The following is an 18,116-nucleotide window of genomic DNA, read 5'->3' as shown; positions in this document are numbered from 1 at the left end:
TGCCCACCATAGACTGCAAGATGAAATTGTCAATTTTCTTTTCATCAATGATTTTAATAGCAAGTTTTCTGTTGGGCAAGCAAACTCTAGTCTTGAACACGAAGGACTCCATGGCTAGGTTTGCTCTGGTACAAAATAATGCAATCTTAAAATCCAGATTAAGGATCTCAGATGCAAATAGGCCCAATAATAAGATCTGGGATCAGATCTGAGATAAAGGAAGCAATTGTGTTGTTAAGGGAAGGATTGATGGAAGGGGAGAGAAAAAAAAGATGAGATTGATCTTCATGGGAAGAGAGAAAACATGTGGAAAAATAGAGGAGAAGAGAACAGAAGAAATCAGGTTTGGGACACCAATCCCTCATGCACTGCTCAACAGTACAAAACTCTAAAAAAAACTCATATTCTTTGTTCAAATCATCCCTAATTGATGGGGGATGTACTACATATATAAAGACCTTCTAAATTCTTAAATTGACTCATAAAAGTACTTCTAATCACTCTCACACAATCAATATAGTTAATAAACTCAAAACAGAATTTTGTCTAGCTATTAAGTGTCTTAATCTAACTCAAACACTCAACTTAACTACTAATCCTTTGTACTAACTTTATCCCCACTTTATGGTTTTACAAATTAGCCCGTTACAATAAAGCCCCAAAAAATAAAGGGTGCATCTTGTTGTCACCAAAATGGTGAAGTGAGGAGTTGTAACCTTCTTTTGATTGCCCCTTGTCTTATTCTCAAAATAATTTGAAATGGACTTGTCATTATGTCATTTATTAAAAGCTGCACATTTTTTGAGTAGGCATGTGAAATGACAGGACTTACCCACATTGTAAAAAAAAGTTTGTTATGGGCAAAAAAGTAAGGGTATAACTTTTTTTCACCAATCTTGGTTACAACAAGATTTTCCCAAAAATAAAAGGGCCAACCTATAATATAACTACCCAAAGGTCAATTTCAGCCCATTGGACTGCTATAAGCACCTTATGAGCCTCCCATGCTTGTGCATAGGCCTCCATATGAGATTAATGTCTAATGCAACTGCATCAGTACTTGTTCTATCTCTTTTCTTGGGTCTTATTAATGCAAAAGTCGACCTGGAACCAGTGAGAAACCAGTGAGATATCGATTGCAACCAGGATCAACATGATATGGATCTATTAATGGTGTGCAACAGCAGCAACAATTTGGGACAACAGCAGCAGCACTCGATTGACCTTCTGGGCACAAGAGTGTCGACACAACTGCCCTGGTTTGATTGGAAGTAGCAACAACAGTCTTGGGGGTCAATAGAAAGATGAATTCAGATCTTCAGGTTGTGTTCTCATTAGTTGTTGCAGTCACAGGTAGTAGCTGCAGTGGAGATCGAAACAGGGGGTAGGGAAGGAGAGAGGATAGAAGAAGGGGGTAGGCGGGAATGGGCCTCTCACGACTCACCCTGGGTCTCTCACCCACAGCTATCTCAGCTGTTGCAGCATAGGGGAATACCCATACTCGATGGCTAACTTGGCCTGCAGTTTCTTTTCTGTCAATTCTGTTTTTTCCATTAAGATCTGATGCCTTTTAATAGGCAAGCTTACAATAGAACTTCCAATAATAAAAGCTAATTCTAAAATAGAAACTCAATAAAATAGAAACTACTAAATCCTAAGAGATATTAACTAAATCTACTTGGCTTTATAATTCAGCCACAAATAGAAACTTAAACAAATTAGAAACTATAAAATTAGAAACTTAATAATGACTGAATTAGAAACTAGGCCTAATAAAAATAGAAACTAAATAAAGTCTTCAAGTTGTATTCAATCTCCACCAATTGTCCATATCAGCCCCAAATCACTGTTCATGTGGCACTGTTTATGTGAACAGTGTCACGTGAACAGTAACTTTTTTTTTTTTTGGAATTATGTCTGTCTTTTTCATGCTTCGATCTACATCACTTATATTCTTCAGTTATTTCTAAATGAAACACACACACACACACAATAACTGAGGTACCCCTACACAAACGTACCTCACATTTCATATATTATGATTTGTTCTAAGAACTAACACTAAGTTACAAAAAGATCATGTTCGAGGATATTACCTCACACACACACACACAAAATAACTGAGGTACCCCTACGCAAACGTACCTCACATTTCATATGTTATGATATACACACACAATAACTGTGGTACCCCTATGCAAACGTACCTCACATTTCATATATTATGATTTGGGTTCCTTATTAGCCGGTTCTATTTAAGACATATAATTTCAACTTTGCCCTTATTAGCCAGTTTTTTTTGGGGTACCTTGCATCTCCCGCTGCATTTCTCTCCCCCTTGCCCTCTTTCTCTCTCTCTCTGCCTCCACCTCCACTCCTGCCTTCTGCGCTTTCCCCACCCTCACTTTGAGCAAAGAGAAGGAAGCGTTATTGTTACCCTAGACCCCATTGGTGGTGGTACTGTATCAAGTTTTTTGCTGGCCGCTGTTGTAGCATTTCCATCTCAGCTCCAGTAAACATTCCTCCAGCTTTGCGTGCAAATTGATCATTTGGTTCATTGGTAAGAAGCAGAAGGGCCTTAAGAGCTCTACTTTTAAATAGTAGACTCACTATGTCTAGTTGAACAACCAAACACCCGACATTGGTGTAGTTGAATGATCACTTCCACACAAATAAAAGAAGAGAGCTTCCAGTCTAACTCTTTTAACTGTTAACGGAAGAGGAGGAACTAGGAAGTACAGGACAGATGGATTTTTCTTTCCTTGGATGTCTCAGTCGGTTGAGCAAATTGAGAGAGATAGAGAGGGGTAGAGTTTAAAGGGTATAGATGATGTGTTGTGTAATGAGTAGTACGGAGGGAAGAGGACAAAGGGTGTGTGTGGAGGTGAAGGGCAGAGGTAGTGGGGACTGAGGGTGAGGGCAGGGGGGAGAAACGCAGAGAGAGTGGGGGTGGGGGAGAGGGCTGGAGAAGAGATGCTGGGGGAGATGCAAGATGCCCCAAAGGGAATTGGTTGATGAGGGCAAGTTCAAAAATATAATTTCTTAAATAAAACTGGTTTATAAGGAACCCCAAACATAAATTTGAAATGTAAAGTACTCCAAACATAGTTTTCTTGAACAGTATGTACCGCAGCTGTAATTTACCCAACAACAACAACAAAATAAAACTGGCTAATAAGGAACCCCAAACATAATATTTGAAACATAAGTAATGCAAAGTAGACCTCGAATCAAGGAACCAGTTAGAGATTGATTGCTGCCAGGATCAACAGAATAAGGAAGAACAAATTGAATATAACTGATTCTTTAATGATACTAATGATAATAATAATAAGAAGAAGGGGATATAGAAGGGGGGATAGGATCAGCCCTCTCAGCCAGACTCTCTCACCGTTGCTGCGTCTCACAGCTTCAACCATAACTCTTTTCTCTTCAATCTCTGTCCTTCTCTGCTCAGCTTCATACTCTTATTTATAATAACCCAATTACAAAGCAACCCAGTCCCAATCTAATTAAGAAACTAAATAAATTTAGAAAAGGAAACTACCAATTCATATATCCTATAAAATAGAAACTTCCTATAAAATCTAGATGCCATACATCAAAATAGAAACTTCTATTTTAGAGAACAAAATAAAAAATAGTAACAAACTGAAATTAGAAACTTAAGCCTATTTTTTAAATATGAAAATAAAAACTAAACTTTGGCAGCATTAGGATAGAAGCTTTCTCCACTTGATGGGCCCACAAAATCTTCTAAAAAGCATCCCTACACAAGGCAAATATGGCTGTGACACTGTTCACATGAATAGTATTTGGTCTTTTTTCTTCATATTTCGATCTACATCAACTCTCCTCATCTTGAAAAAAAAAAACTCGTCCTTGAGTTTGGGACAGATGCCGAATTTGACTTGCATGATGAATCTTCAAGTAGAATGCAACAAAAATCGATTTTGAAATGCCTCTCCTTAGCTCTGATACCAAATAGCTCTGATACCAAATAAGAGAGGTTCTAGTAAGAACCACTCTACAGTAGGATCGATTATAGGTTGCAGCAGAACACAAACCACTTGAATGATTGAAAAATAAAGAAGGAAAAGGTAGAAGAAGAGGATGGAAGGATAGGTTGGACTTTCTCAGCCTTGGGTCTCTCACCTACAAACTGTTAGTAAAAGATCGAAGATTGAAAAAGTGAAGGCTTTCCTTTTATGACTCAAGAGATTTGCATTTGGAGCAAGTATCGCCGCTTGTGATGGCTTCTCTTGTTTTCTTGTAAGTGACACTTCGTTGTCAAGCACCAAAATCACCGGGTAAGTGACTCTAAACTGTGATCTTGAAGTCTCAAGTATGCATGCTCAAGAGGCTATGAAGGCAATAGGCTAAGGCCAAGCAGACTATTGAGAGGGAGAGGGAGTCCCAAATTCATGTAAGTGAGAGGTTTATTTATAGTTGGTAAGGATGTTGGATTTGATCTGGATCGTCGAAAGTAGGTGTCTTTGCATCAACGGTGGGTGTTTGGTCAAGGTTATGGCCAATGGGGGTATGGGAAAGTGTTTAGTTACCAAAGATGAAGTTTCTTGGGACCAAAGGAAGCCAATATACGCATCCAAGTTGCCAAAAATAAGCTTGGTCGTGAAAAGAATCGAAATTGGAGATAAACATGGCAAGTTTGGGCTTCTCGAATTTGCACAGGATCGACATTGAACTAGGGTCGAGTCGACATCGCAGGGGGATTTGGCCAACATCGAGTGACTTTCGATGAACAGTCTTCAACATCGAGGGGGTATTTTTGGGTGTCAGTGCGAATGTTCTGATTGTCGAGGTAATTTAAACAGTAGGAATGCTCTACTCGACAGTGAGTAAGGATATGTCGATGTCGATGGAAGGTGGGGTCGATATTGACTCAGGGTCTCTGAGTGTTGATCTAGACTTCGGTGTCGACAGGGATGGTTTCGGCTAGGTTCTGTGCTGGGCCAGGCTGGTTCCAACGGGTCTAGGTTAGGACTTGTCTTTCCAGGGGATCTTGAAGGGCTTGGAGGCTCTGGTTTTGGGCTCCGGTAAGGGGATTGACGATCGGTAAACGGATTTAGGTAGTATACACTGACGCTACATCCATAGATACAACGACTCTACGCCTTGGAGGGTACTCATTATCATCACGAAAAACCTTCAGGGAGAAGACAAAATGAGGTGTCTACAATGTAATTCCATATTTCCAATTGTTATGCTCATCATGTTTAACATGAATGTGATTTTGATTCCCCATTCATGGATACTCCCTAATGGCATATACCATGATTGTCTATAGAATGGCAACTCTTATAATTTTCAACATGTGATTAACCTAGGTTTAGGATCACAATAATGTTTAGAGATGTTTTGATGATGTTTATGTTGTCTTTTATTTTGGTCATTCATGGTTTTCATCATTGATTTCCGCATAGGGTCTTTCCTTTAATTTTTCTTTGTGTCGTGATTAGGGGTGTCAATACCCAACCCGAACCGATAAAACCGGCCCAGACCACACCGAACCGATCCCTTATTGGATCGGGTTCGGTTTGTAGACTTAGGTACCATTCGGTTTCGGTTTGGTTCGGGCTAGCCCGACGGTGCACCGGTGAACCCGGTAAAATGAACCCAAACCGACCCGAACCGTTGTACTAAAAACCTAAATACCCTAAAAATCTAAAATCTAAATACCTTAATGCCTAAATGCCCTAAGAGGCTAAGACGCTATTCGAGCAGTCGATCCAATCTTTTTCGTTTCACTCTTTCCCTTTCACTCTCATAGTTTCAGCCTTTCAGGCTTCAGCGCCGCCGGAACTCAAGCCTCAAGACCAGATGACGGTGACCTCATCTCTTTCAACTCTTTCTCTTTCTCTCTCAGCGCCTTAGTGGCAGAGACACCGGACCTCATCCTCAACTCTCAGCGGCACCGGCAACGGCGGCACAGGCTCTCGAGTCTCAACAATCACGGCACAGGCACACTCAGGTCATCTTCTTAACCTTGTTCAGTTGTTCCCAGTGAGTTCTTTTAGGTTTTCGGTTTTCCCTTTGTGTGGATGCTAATTGCTACTCCATCTCAACTTCGCTCTACGGAGGGGATTAGGTTCTGGTTAGGTTTAGGCTTCTTGTAGCTAGTCACAAATCATTAAGAGACCATTTGAAATTTTGAACAATAAAGTTTGTTAAAGTGATTATGGAGAACAGTCAAGTACTTCATGTCCTGCTGTTCTTGTGTGCTATCATTGGTACTTCTATGGTGATGGGAGATGGGATTCTCACTCCAGCAATTTCAGATTTGTCAATATCACTATAAGAGAAGCACTCAAAGCATGAGTGAGAGGTTTACAGTTTACTGTAAGGGTTCAAACCTTCAAGGAGAGTCAGGCATACGCAGTGTAATCACTCCCTGTTTTCCACTTAAAAGCTACTGGTTTTGCGTTTTATCATCACACACTTTGTTTTTATTCACAAGCTGAAACAGAGGTTTGCTTTTGTTTTGTTGTTCTTTCTCTTTGTTTGCTGAAACAAAGTGTTCTTTCTATCTGAATTTATGATTTGTGAGTGTCTTTGGATGCATAGAGGATGTAGTCAGTTGGGTTTCCTTAGTCTGTGTGAATTCAAACTGGAAACAGAGGTTTGCATTGTTTTGTTGTTCTTTCTCTTTGTTTGCTGAAACAAAGTGTTCTTTCTGTCTGAATTTGTGATTTTTGAGTGTTTTTGGATGAGTAGAGGATGTAGTCAGTTGGGCTTCCTTAGTCTGTGGGAATTCAAACTAGAAACTTCATCTGGGTTTCTATGTTTTTGTATGAATTTGAAGCTTCACTGTTTTAGTTTGGTAAAAAGGGAACTCAGTATCTAGAACATGGGTATTCATATTATTTTTTGAAATGATTGTGTGTGCAATGAAATTTTTACTATTTCATGAGATTTTCTTACTTTGTATGAGTTAGTGTAGAAATGCATTTAACATTAATTCAATTCTGTTATTGGAAAGCCTGTGCATTGGTATCTTATTATGTTGACTAGTTATATGATGGAGGCTTTTATGTAGTTAAAAGAGAAAGAGAAGAAAAATAAGCACTAACCGAACCTTACTAGTTATATAAAACCGATACCGAACTGAATCCAAACCGATATCCCTGTTGAACAGGGAGCTTCTTCCCAAAGTCGAGTGCAGCAACATGCCTCAAGATTTTATTTATCAATTCTGTTTTCAAACTATGACAAAAGCTGCCTATTTTTTGACCTAGACCAACTTTCAAAATTAGAAACTAAAAAGTAGCAACTAATAAAACTTAGCAACTAATTGAAAATAGAAACAAACTAGAATTAGAAACTACTAAGCCTTTATATTCTAGTCATATGCAAGAATAACCAAAATAGTAACTAACAAATTTAGTAACTAGGTACTAGGATTTGACTGATCAAGACCCGCATCCTTGTCAAAATCATGGGGCTGCAAATTGGATCTTCTAAAAGGCCAGCTGGGCTGGTTTGATCTGGCTTGACCTGGTGATGTAGGTTCATCACCAAATAGGGCTTGTTTGCTTAGGAATAAGTCTAGGGTTGGGTTATATCCATATTGGGCCTTTGATCCCATGGGTTTTCTATGTAATAGGCCACTTTTATGGGCCTAAAATATGGGTAATTAGGTTGCATACGGGATTAGCTGTTTTAATTCCTTAGTTTTATTTTTATGTAATTATTGGTCATGTGATCACTTAAGTGGGATCACGTGACCATTTAATTGTTATGTAAGTTGTGCTGGATTAGGACTCTGTTTTGAGTATTTCAGTTTTCTAGTCAGTTTAGGTTACCTAATAGGTTAAGAAGTAGGTTAGACCTTTCTTTTTTAGTGTAGGAGTCTATTTTTGAGTCTTTATATAAGGTTGTAAGAGAGGGGAGAGGGGAGAGGGGAGAGGGGGGGGGGGGGGGGGCGCAAATATTGAACACGAATTTTAGTTAATGAAATGTTTTTTTGCTGTTCTTCTCCATTGGAGATTTTTGTCTTGTGTTTGATCAAGGCTGGTGGGATCGGTGTTTGATCCGATTGACACCTTACGGTGGGAAGCCTGGGTGGTTCGTTTTGCTTACTTTGTTTTCTCCATTACTGTTCTACAGTCAAGCAATCTGATATCAGGTTCTTTGGTGTTTCATTTTCCATGGTCATCATCTCCAAAGTTTGAAGCTCCAAACCCTAGCCTTTCTTCTTCTAATCTTCTAAACCACCCAAACCCTAAACATCCCATCCCATCTCTGGATATCATCCCATCTCCCAAATTCTTCACAGACCAATCCAACCATCAGAAACACACCATACCTGAATCGAATTTCATTCCCTTCACTAGGAATACTCGATCCAAACCCTAGCCCCAAATTCCCACTCTAAACCCTAGATTCACCTCTTTTCCTCTTTTCCAAAGCCCGAAACCCTAAACTTAATTTGCTGCCCAATCAAGTTTACATACTTCCATCCATTAAAACGTCCCAGGACCTTCAGTGATAGACTCCCTTACCTCAACATGACATAACCCATACATCAAACCCTAACCCTATTTTCACCAAAAACCTATTTTGGCCTAGCCGATTCACCTGTTCATAACAAATCCTGGTTGGTCTCCTACCAATCTAGGACTACATTACCTGGTCCAATGCTAGCCCAATAACTTGGTTTGATGGGGGCTGTGATACTGTTTATGTAAACAGTGTTTTGGTCTTTTCTTCTTCATGTTTTGATCTACATCAATAAGCAAACATAGTTTTTTTTAAAAATTGGGATCGGACTGGAATATTACATAACAGCTGTGGACTGTTGAGCATTTTAGTTGATTGTCCAAACAGTCATACTCAATCTGATCAATGTGATCATCTGTTCCAATGGCCCTTCAAAGCACTGTTATGAACGAAACAAAATGCCGAAACTGAAACCAATATCAACTATTAAAAAGGGCATTCAATTCCTGTGTACCATTGTGGTCTCATTATTCATTGCTTAGAATTATTATCATTGTGTCGAAGTTATCTCATTTCATGTTGATCTCTATGTTTTTGACCTTGCAGAGCAGACAAATGTCTAATAGCCTCTTCCGGGTTTCAGGCTGATGTAAGAGCTCTGCAGAAGGTTTTGACAGCTAGGCATTTGGTATGTGATGGAATATTCTAATGCATATTGATTCAAATCATAGTTTTCCTCCATGAAAAATTGAAATACGGCTGATGTATAATTTATGCTATTAGGGGATATTATTGCAGGATCTTATCATGTCAATGCCATTATAGTTTTGTGTTAATGGGTCATGACAGGTCATGTTAGATTAAAGTTGGTGTGCTAAACGGGTTGGTGGATTGCACATCCTCAACCATCAACTCATTTGTTAAATTTGTCATGTCTTGTTATGTCAAATATCTCTCAACTCAACCCCCAAAACTTCTTGTCAGGTTCATATTATTGGCCAGCAATGGCTAACTGCCCCAGTGTGCAACCCCCCCCCCCCCCCCCCAAAAAAAAAAAAAAAAAAAAAAAAACTAAGAGATTACTACTACACTAGTTCTATATGGAGAATCCGAGGCATGATAGGACAGTGACTTACGTTTTGAAGGGTTCAAACAACCATTCTCTTTGTAAGATTATTGTGAATATCTAAGTAAAAATTAGGAGTTCTCTACCTTTTGGTCTCTATTACTGTTTTCTTTGACGAATTCCATTTTCTACTTGGGAAAAAGTGAGTCTTATATTTGCTGCTGGGAGTGATTATTCATAAAGAGTTGTGTCAAAATCTACTCAATTTATGGTAGTAATCCTCTGGATTTTGTTGAAGTTGGTAGGGTAATATATTCAGACCTTTGAATATTAATCTGTTAATGCTCAGACATGCTTTAATGATTTTTTTTTTCTGATTTACTTGATTGGTTTGTAATCTGGAGGGGAAAGGCCTTTTTTTTTGTTACTCTCCCAAAGGAGCTTAGAAGTTAGTTGTCCTTTTAGCAAAAAAGTTTTGTTGTATCAATGGTCTCTGTCTTGGGAATTTACACCCCCAACTTTCTTAACTCCAAACTTTTCCAGAAACTATTTGCTTTTCACCTTTTGGAGGAAAGGTTTGAGGCTTGATATTGAAAGTGGGAAAAGATGAGATCATTATTTTGTGAAATTAAATGCAATGTAACAATTTAAGTTCCCAAAATTAAAATTTTCAAATTCAACATATGCTGCATCTAATTCGTGGAGATTGCAGTTTTGATGATCTGAGAATTTTTTTTGTAATTTTATGGAAACTGATTGCTGATTCACCTTCTCTTGTGACATAGATTTATCAGCATCAGCACAACAAGCAGATGAGCTGCCCTGCAATGGGCCAACTTCTCTCAAATACTCTGTACTACAAGCGTTTCTTCCCTTATTATGCCTTCAATGTCTTGGGTGGTCTCGACGAAAAGGGTGGGACTACTATCTTCTGAAGCCACATTTATGTCCCCAATCTATCATGTGAACTTATGGTTGCTCCAAAAAATATTTCAGGAAAGGGTTGCGTGTTCACATATGATGCAGTTGGATCCTATGAAAGGGTTGGATACAGCACCCAAGGTTCTGGTTCAACACTCATCATGCCTGTTTTGGACAATAAGCTGAAGTCTCCTAGTCCTCTCATATTACCTGCCAAGGTGATGGCCTGACTTCAATTGCTTTGTTAGATGTCTGTTCCTAATTCTTGTTCCACTTGTCAAACTCAATACCAATAATTTTTGCAGGATGCCGTGACTCCACTACTGGAGTCGGAAGCAGTAGACTTGGTGAAAGATGTTTTTGCATCTGCGGTTGAAAGGGATATATATACTGTAAGCTTTTGTTATTTTCATCCAACATTTCAATTCCTTTTCTCCTTCCCCCCCTCGTCTGGAAAATCTAAAATAAGTGGCATAAATCATATCATTCTAGGGTATTCTAAGGAATTTTTGTTAACATGTATGGGTTTGAAGACCATTCACTCAATTTTGTTTAGAAAATTAGCGGTAACAACTGTATCTCTTCCTTCTTAAGATGACCGAATTGATATTGCTAGTGTTTTGCTAGAAAACCTAGAAATTGAAAGTTGACTCGGGATTTCTTGGTGCATGCCACCATGATGATGACCACAGTTTTATATATGTGCATATGCTGATAATTTACTTCCAAACTGTGAGCTCCCATTGCTTTATCTAGGGGTTAGGATTGGTTGGACTCTGCAAACGGTATTAGCTTAGAATCCAGAACTATTGGAAGTTGTATAATATTGAAACTGTAAGAGAAGGCACAGCTTGAACATGGATATTGTACCTTCTTTATTCCTGATTCTTTGGTTGTGGGAAATGGATTCTAAAAGAGAGACAAGGGATAGTTCATCCAACACAATTAAAGATTGAACATGTTGCAACATATCTGATGGCAAATTGTATTTGAACTTATAACAATGCCTTGATCAGTATTCTTCTGATCTTCTCTGTTAAGTACATTAGGAATCTGCTTGTGTTTGTCTTTTTTTTCACAAGTTGCCTTAATTTAACACCACTTAAAACCTAGTAAGATCAAATCTCGGAATGATGACGGGAGAAAACCAAAAAGGTGATTTTTTTTCTGAAAGTTTTCTCTTTTGCATTACTGGGATTAGTTGCTGGACAACAAACTCTTAGAGAGATTATCCATCTAGATCTAGTTCATTATTTTGGCAGGGGAGTTCTTGTGGAGTGTTTGAAACAAGATTTTAAGGCCTTGTGATTATCGAAGTCGGCTGGATCACCTCCTTTTCAGGGAGAGCTAATGCTTGTTGGGTATTTTGGTTTGACACTGCTTCACACCATTCAATGATGTACATGCTTCAGCCCACTATTTGTTTTCTTTTCATTGATATTTACTGGAGATCCATGAAAAGGATGCATCATAGAACAAAAAGGGAAAGTAGAAATTAAAATGATTAAGTTTATGCCATTTGCTTTTACACCCTTTGTTTCATGTTACCTTATCCTATTATGCATGTGCTGCAGGGTGACAGGTTAGAAATTGTCGTCGTTAAACTAGATGGTATTCGACGTGAATTTATGGAACTCAGGAAGGACTGATCACTTTCCTGCTCTGCCACTAGAAGTAACTGTGAAAGTCAGAGACTATGCCAGTACGGTGACTATTATGGTGGTTCTTCTGGTGCTCCATGGCTAATCATTTTCCTATTTATAGCTTGTAGGAGTAATGCCCATTTCTTTTAAAGTGGTGTTGCAACGGGGAAATATGTTTCAACATGAATATCTGCACTGAAACTTGGAGAGTATTTGGATTTGATTGTTGTCATCTGTCCTTAGAGCTGTATACATTTAGATTTGGGTTTATATTAAAAGCGTGGGCAGATTTTAACGATGTTGTTGTTTGAACTCCTGCTGAAAGAAAATTTTTGAGATTTTTTTTTTGTTTTCCCAATTAAACCATGAATATGCCTATACAAGTTGACCTCAACAATCACAGTGCCTCGAAAGACATAAGTGGCACAGATGTATGTGACTGGGGCACTGAACCTTTAGGATACAACAGGATGGAAGTGAGTTTTGGGAACATAGCTGTCAGGGTGCTCCATGAGGTCCAAGGTGACGAGTAGACTTATGTGCCAAAGCCTTATGATCTTACCCTCCTGGTTATGTATCAATCTATTTCTCATTTCTAGCTTTGTATGTTGCTATCATCTAATTCTTACTGTGTGTTTATTTGATGACACTTGGAAAATGTCGCTTGCCATGGGTGCCTTGGCCCCTCTGAGCCATTGCCAAAGGCATCAAGCGGATGGCCTTCCACCATGGCTCGCCTTGGGCATCACTAAGGTTTGAAAACTCACAAGCAGGTGTTTCATAAAAAATAAAAAAATAAAAAGAGAAAAACTCGGAACTGGGTTCAGGGTCTATCTCCTTTGATTATGAATCGAATTATCCTAAAATTGGTCAGATTTGGTTGGAATTGGCTGGACTTAGTATGCCTAGAATCGATCTCAGTTGATTCTGATCCGACTTTTAAAATCATGATTGTTACAGCTATGTTCTGGAAGCTGCACTTTAAAGCATGGGTTTTCTGTAACTCCATATCAAATTTCACTCTACGGTTCATTGGCCTTCCCCTTTAGCCCTAATTGAGTACCATGAGCTTCTCCCTTATGGGGTTTATACTGTTATATGTGATGGAAGTTTTAATTTTGAAACATCTGAAGCAGACTGAGCTTCGGTAATTGCTTGTAATAAATGCTTTGTAACTGTTTCAATGGATTCTGGTCACACATGGCGTGCACAGGATCCAGAAGCAAGGGGATTGTTGTAGGGACTTCTTCAAAAAGCAAGAGATCTGGAGCCGAACATATGGTTAGCTCAAGAAGGAAAAGGGGTTTCGGTGGATTATGAACCATATTCAAAGGGATCTAAAAGTGGATAGTTTCTCTACATTAGCATCCCAAGTTATGCCATGTTGCAAAATGAATGAGTCTGAAATTTTATAGACAGGCATTTAAAGGTTTTGTGTTCATATTTCATGTTCCAATTGAAATAGAGGCTGTGTTTGGTATGCATTCTTGAAATGCTTTTGAGATCGATTTTACATTCTTTGATGATAAAAATAGTTGTTTTTATCATCTGAGAATGAAAAATCGACTTAGAATGCATATCAAACACACTCCAATGTTTGCCAAGTGATAAAATAAAGTATTGAAAAATTTAAAATCACATAGTCACTTATAAACCCATTGAATGGAGTGCATTAAAGGTAATGAAGAAGGAGAAATTAGAATTGCCTTAGTTGCTGCAAAGACAGAGTTATGGCCAATTAAAGTCAAGTGATATGCGTTTCAATATTCCAAATTATTATTAGTGATTCAAGGTTGCAATAGGTTATATCCTATTATTATATCATTTGGTAAGGGGAAATGTCTCTGCAGTGGGGAGGGGGGCAAGATGCGCCCAGACACATGGGGTGGGTAGAATTACCATTTTGCTCGCCTAAATGGCCAAAATGACCGTTGCATCCTGCCCCATGTGTTTGGGCATAGCCTGTACGGTTGCACCCCTATACGCTCCCAGGCAAAGAATATCATCCCATTTGGTAAATAGATCCTATTATTATATGCTTATATGAGGATGTCAAATCCCACCTGAAATGCGACAATACACTACGGCTCAAAAAACCTTTTTCCTTTAATTTATTAAGAAAGATACCACGGAATTGAACATTGATCCATTGAAGGGGGACGCTGGCTCAGATTCACGTACAATAATATTTTTGTACGCTCCTGAGCCGACTTGATGGAATCCATATTGTAGACCCCTCTTTGTGGATTCCATCAAGTCAGCTCAGCGGCATATGATATGATTCTCGTACATGAACCTGAGCCAAACTCTTGAACAGGTTGGGACTTGGGAGTAGGGGGGGGGAGCTGTGAGCGTGTGTTTCTACTATAATGACTAGTGAGGGACACGGTTTCAAAACACAGTATCAGTTTGGCAGTATGGGCTGAACCACACCGGCACATCAACACGGAATAGGTGGAACGATACGTATCAAGGTGATCCAATTTTTTATTTATTTATTTAAAATCAAGAGCAAAAGCGTCCGATTTAACCCGACACATGATGAGTGTAATCATGGTTTTAAAACTCGGATTTGGGGACAAAATCGGTTGGAGATTATTCCGATTTGAATCAACCTGAATTGGTTCAGGAATCGGTAATCTAAAAATCGAATCAGTTCAGGAATCAAGAATCAGGCCATGATGTCGAGAAAATGCATAGGAATCAACCGATTTGGATCTGTTTTGGCTGATCCAATTCCGATTAAAAAAGCCAGCCAATTCCCATCCAAAAGATTCATCACCGATCCGATTGATACCTTATTAAAAACCATGACTGAGGGAAGGTGTTGAAACTTGGAAGTCTGAAAGTTGAAAACCTTTGAAAGGCTTGACTAAACCATGGTTAGATTTGGTAAGGGGGAGTGAATCGGGGGCGTGCTCGAGAAGCTATGGGTTTGACAATCTTCTCCATTCTTTGTTCCGTGGGGTTCGGTTTCGTGTCTTTGCTGGGTGTGGTGGACTTGCTGCTCCTGTAGCACTTCTCCTCACCCCCACCTCCCTCTAAGCATCTTCTTCTAATCTCTTGCTTTGCATCTGTTCTCGTGGGGAGCAACCAGAAGTAAGAGGAGAAAACAGAGCTGCAATATCATCATCTGGGTTCTCACAGATCCAATCCTCCTGGCCTTCTCTCTGTTGCTAGTGAGTCTCTCTCTCTCTCTCTCTCTCTCTCTGGGTTTGATGCTTTGAATGGCGGAGAATGATCTCAAGGGTTAAATTTTTTCATCGTACTGAATGCCATGCTGTTCAGTTTCGCTTTTAAGCTTGATGATGATTTGGGTTTTTCTTATTTTGTAGGTTCAAGGTGTTTCTAATCAGTTTTTACTAATTGGGGTTTCTGGGATATTGTGTTCTCTTGATTCTGAGAACCGCATTTTTTTTTTAACTGCGTTGTCTTTTTAATGTGTATTCGGTTTGGTTTTTTGGTTTGCAGTTTGATTTTGATGGACTGGAGTCCGAATAGTGAACGGAATCCAAGCTGTGGAACTTTTTGGTGGAGCTCGGGATCAGACTTGTGGAGCTGGGCGGGTATTATAGACTTAGAAACTCGGATTCTGTAGTGAAGAAGTATTGTGCTTGACTGATTGAGGAAGGCTAAGCTTTCATTTGCTGCTAATCACTCAGTCTGAGCTGCTAGGGACTTCCCCTCAAATTTTAGTTATTATTAATAATCTTATTTGTTTTTTTGTATGGGAAAGCTCGAAGAAGTGAGCTTATTTTTGTAGCTATCGACACCATGGGAGGGCTATGCTCGAGGAGATCCACTGTAGATAATGCTCCCAGTGGAAGTTCCTCTCATATCAATGGTCAGCTTCTTGATCATGGGTCTGGTGAGGTTTATCAGTCCCATGACTCCCATGAATTGCGGTTGAAGGAGGGTAATAACTTGATTCCCCCATCCAGTGAGGAAGGCATGGAGAAGCAGTTACGAGAATTTTCGTTTCCAGACCTGAAGACCAATCCGGATGATGTAATTGATGATGGGATTCCCCGGTTATCCAGGTCTCTGTCTCGCGAATCTAGATCAACAAAGTCCAAGCAGGTGACAGTTGCAAAGGTAGGCTCAAGACAAGTCTTTTCCTATAATTCCCCCCCCCCCCCCCGCGGCCGTTCTCTCCAGTCTCTTTAATGGTTTATGCTAGTTATTATATTATTGATGAATGTAATAGTTTTACTAGCCTGTTTTGCATTAGTCAGATGAACATTAAAAACCAATCTCTGTACAAAACCCATGTTATCAAGACAAGCAACTTTAGAAACTGATTGCTACATTAGAACACTGCTTTTGGTGCCATGAAAAGAGGAGATTGAGAGTGGGAGGAGTCAGATTTTAGCTTAGTTAAATGGATAACACATAATATATTAAATTTGAGAATCATTGAATGAGAGGAGAGACACCCAGAAACAGAAAAGAAGGAAGGAAAGAAACAGAGAAAAAGAAATTGGTTCATCTCCTGAACCAGCATAAAATGTATAGCAGATACCTATATATTAATTTCCCACCATGAACAAAAATACTCTAGAAGGAACCTTCATGCTTCATCCTGTCCACACAACTGCCACCACCCTACACCTCTTCCAATACCTTCCAATTGGATCATGTACCTTTGTCTTTTTCCTCTTCTTCCTGTTCCCAGCCACTACATCTTCTTGCACCCCTCACCTAGCCTTTGAACCTTTTTCAATGTGATTGTTGATTGACCTCTCCAAGTCCTTGGAAGGATCACACAGTGGAAAAGAATGATTTGTGAAGGTCTGACCTTCTCCAAGGTTTCAATATGGATTTTTAATTCATATTGGGCCAAATCCTTTTGCTTCACTCTTGGAAAGATTTTAGGGAAGGTCACTTTCCCTCAGAATTGAAGGAGAAATAAAGAAGAAAAGAAATTTTTTTTATATTGTTATTACAAGTAGCAGTATTGCATTTGTTTCATTCCGTCACTTCTTTCACTTTCGTCCTTGACTTTTTCCCCATACAATTTTTGTACGCAATGGTTGCAAGAAAATTTTGGGATGACCTTTCCCAAAAATTGAACTTTTCCTCACTTGATTCTGTAATCATACATGTTCACATTTTGATTTTGGTAACCCCCCACCTCACAGCCTTTGGGAAGGCATCAGAATACTGCTTTATAGCGCAATCATGTGCAAATAGAAATCTGAAGCCCTACTCTTTTACCCACTTTATGCACTTGTTCAAATTCTTGTGCATATTGATGGGAAGTATTCTGCTTTGTGGAATTCTCTTGGTTAATGATAATTTTAAAAGAAAAAAGTGAGATTTCTTTCCCTAAAAAAATATTAAAAAAAAAAAGGAAAAAGGGATCATCCTCCTCCAGATTGAACCAAGTTTATCAAGATTGTTGCACCAGGGATCAGCCTTAAGCCCTTATTTGTTTGCACTTATCATAGATGATTTAACTAGAGACATTAAAGATCAGGTTCCTTGGTGTATGCTTTTTGCTGATGTTATTGTTTTTGTAGATGAGACAAAAGCAGGGGTTAACGTGAAGATGGAGTTATTGAGATCAACCTTGGAATTAAAAGGGTTTAAGATAAGTAGAACAATAACGGAGTATAGAATTTGTAACTTTAATTACACTAGGAAGGATAACGAGGTGGTGAAAATTGATGAGAGGGAGATTCACAAAGTAATTATTTTAGGTATCTGGGCTCAATCATAACTGAAGAAGGTGATATAGAGGATGGTGTTTAGTAGAGAATTAAAATAGGATGGATGAAGTGGAGAGGTGCATCCAGTGTTGTGTGATCAATGTATTCCCTTAAAACTTGAAAAGAAAATTTTTAGAATAGTCATACAACCGACTATGCTGTATGGTGCAAAATGTTGGGTAGTTTAGAAACGTCATATAGATAAATTTAGTGTAGCTGAAATAAGGATGTTGAGATGGATGTGTGGCAAAACTAGGAAGGGTAAAATAAGGAATGATCAAATTAGAGCTGATTTGGGAGTAGGTCCGATACATG

At 38.9% G+C, this 18,116-nt stretch overlaps 3 protein-coding genes and 1 long non-coding RNA gene across 5 annotated transcripts in view; 3 read left to right on the top strand and 1 right to left on the bottom strand.

Annotated features, from left to right (window-relative positions):
• LOC122656947 (probable magnesium transporter NIPA6) overlaps positions 1–9,297 on the top strand; it is a 26,075-nt gene extending 16,778 nt beyond the window's left edge. Inside the window, exon 9 of the mRNA XM_043851653.1 lies at positions 9,286–9,297. The gene's annotated coding sequence lies outside the window, so the exon portion shown is untranslated. The remainder of the gene's footprint in view (positions 1–9,285) is intronic.
• LOC122656948 (proteasome subunit beta type-1) overlaps positions 1–12,385 on the top strand; it is a 17,466-nt gene extending 5,081 nt beyond the window's left edge. Inside the window, exons 4-8 of the mRNA XM_043851654.1 lie at positions 9,067–9,148; positions 10,312–10,441; positions 10,523–10,665; positions 10,753–10,839; positions 12,022–12,385. Coding sequence (XP_043707589.1) covers positions 9,067–9,148; positions 10,312–10,441; positions 10,523–10,665; positions 10,753–10,839; positions 12,022–12,096 — 517 coding nt within the window. The 3' untranslated portion in view covers positions 12,097–12,385. The remainder of the gene's footprint in view (positions 1–9,066; positions 9,149–10,311; positions 10,442–10,522; positions 10,666–10,752; positions 10,840–12,021) is intronic.
• On the bottom strand, positions 9,580–18,116 carry LOC122656949. Its single transcript, XR_006332194.1, has 3 exons — positions 17,949–18,116; positions 10,046–10,048; positions 9,580–9,591 (listed from the first exon to the last, which is right to left on the bottom strand). It is a non-coding gene; the product is annotated as an uncharacterized LOC122656949 (long non-coding RNA).
• Positions 15,053–18,116, top strand: part of LOC122656945 (protein PSK SIMULATOR 1-like) — a 33,253-nt gene continuing 30,189 nt past the window's right edge. Inside the window, exons 1-3 of one of the 2 annotated variants that reach the window (XM_043851650.1) lie at positions 15,053–15,267; positions 15,547–15,656; positions 15,827–16,185. In XM_043851650.1, coding sequence (XP_043707585.1) covers positions 15,572–15,656; positions 15,827–16,185 — 444 coding nt within the window. In that variant the 5' untranslated portion in view covers positions 15,053–15,267; positions 15,547–15,571. Of the gene's footprint in view, positions 15,270–15,546; positions 15,657–15,826; positions 16,186–18,116 lie in introns of both variants that reach the window. The other variant, XM_043851651.1, reaches the window with a different exon arrangement.

This window comes from Telopea speciosissima, chromosome 3, assembly GCF_018873765.1.
Source record: "Telopea speciosissima isolate NSW1024214 ecotype Mountain lineage chromosome 3, Tspe_v1, whole genome shotgun sequence".
In the NCBI taxonomy this organism is placed as follows: Eukaryota; Viridiplantae; Streptophyta; class Magnoliopsida; order Proteales; family Proteaceae; genus Telopea; species Telopea speciosissima.
The sequence above is the reverse complement of the archived record's forward strand: the minus strand, read 5'-3'. Positions and strand labels throughout refer to the sequence as shown.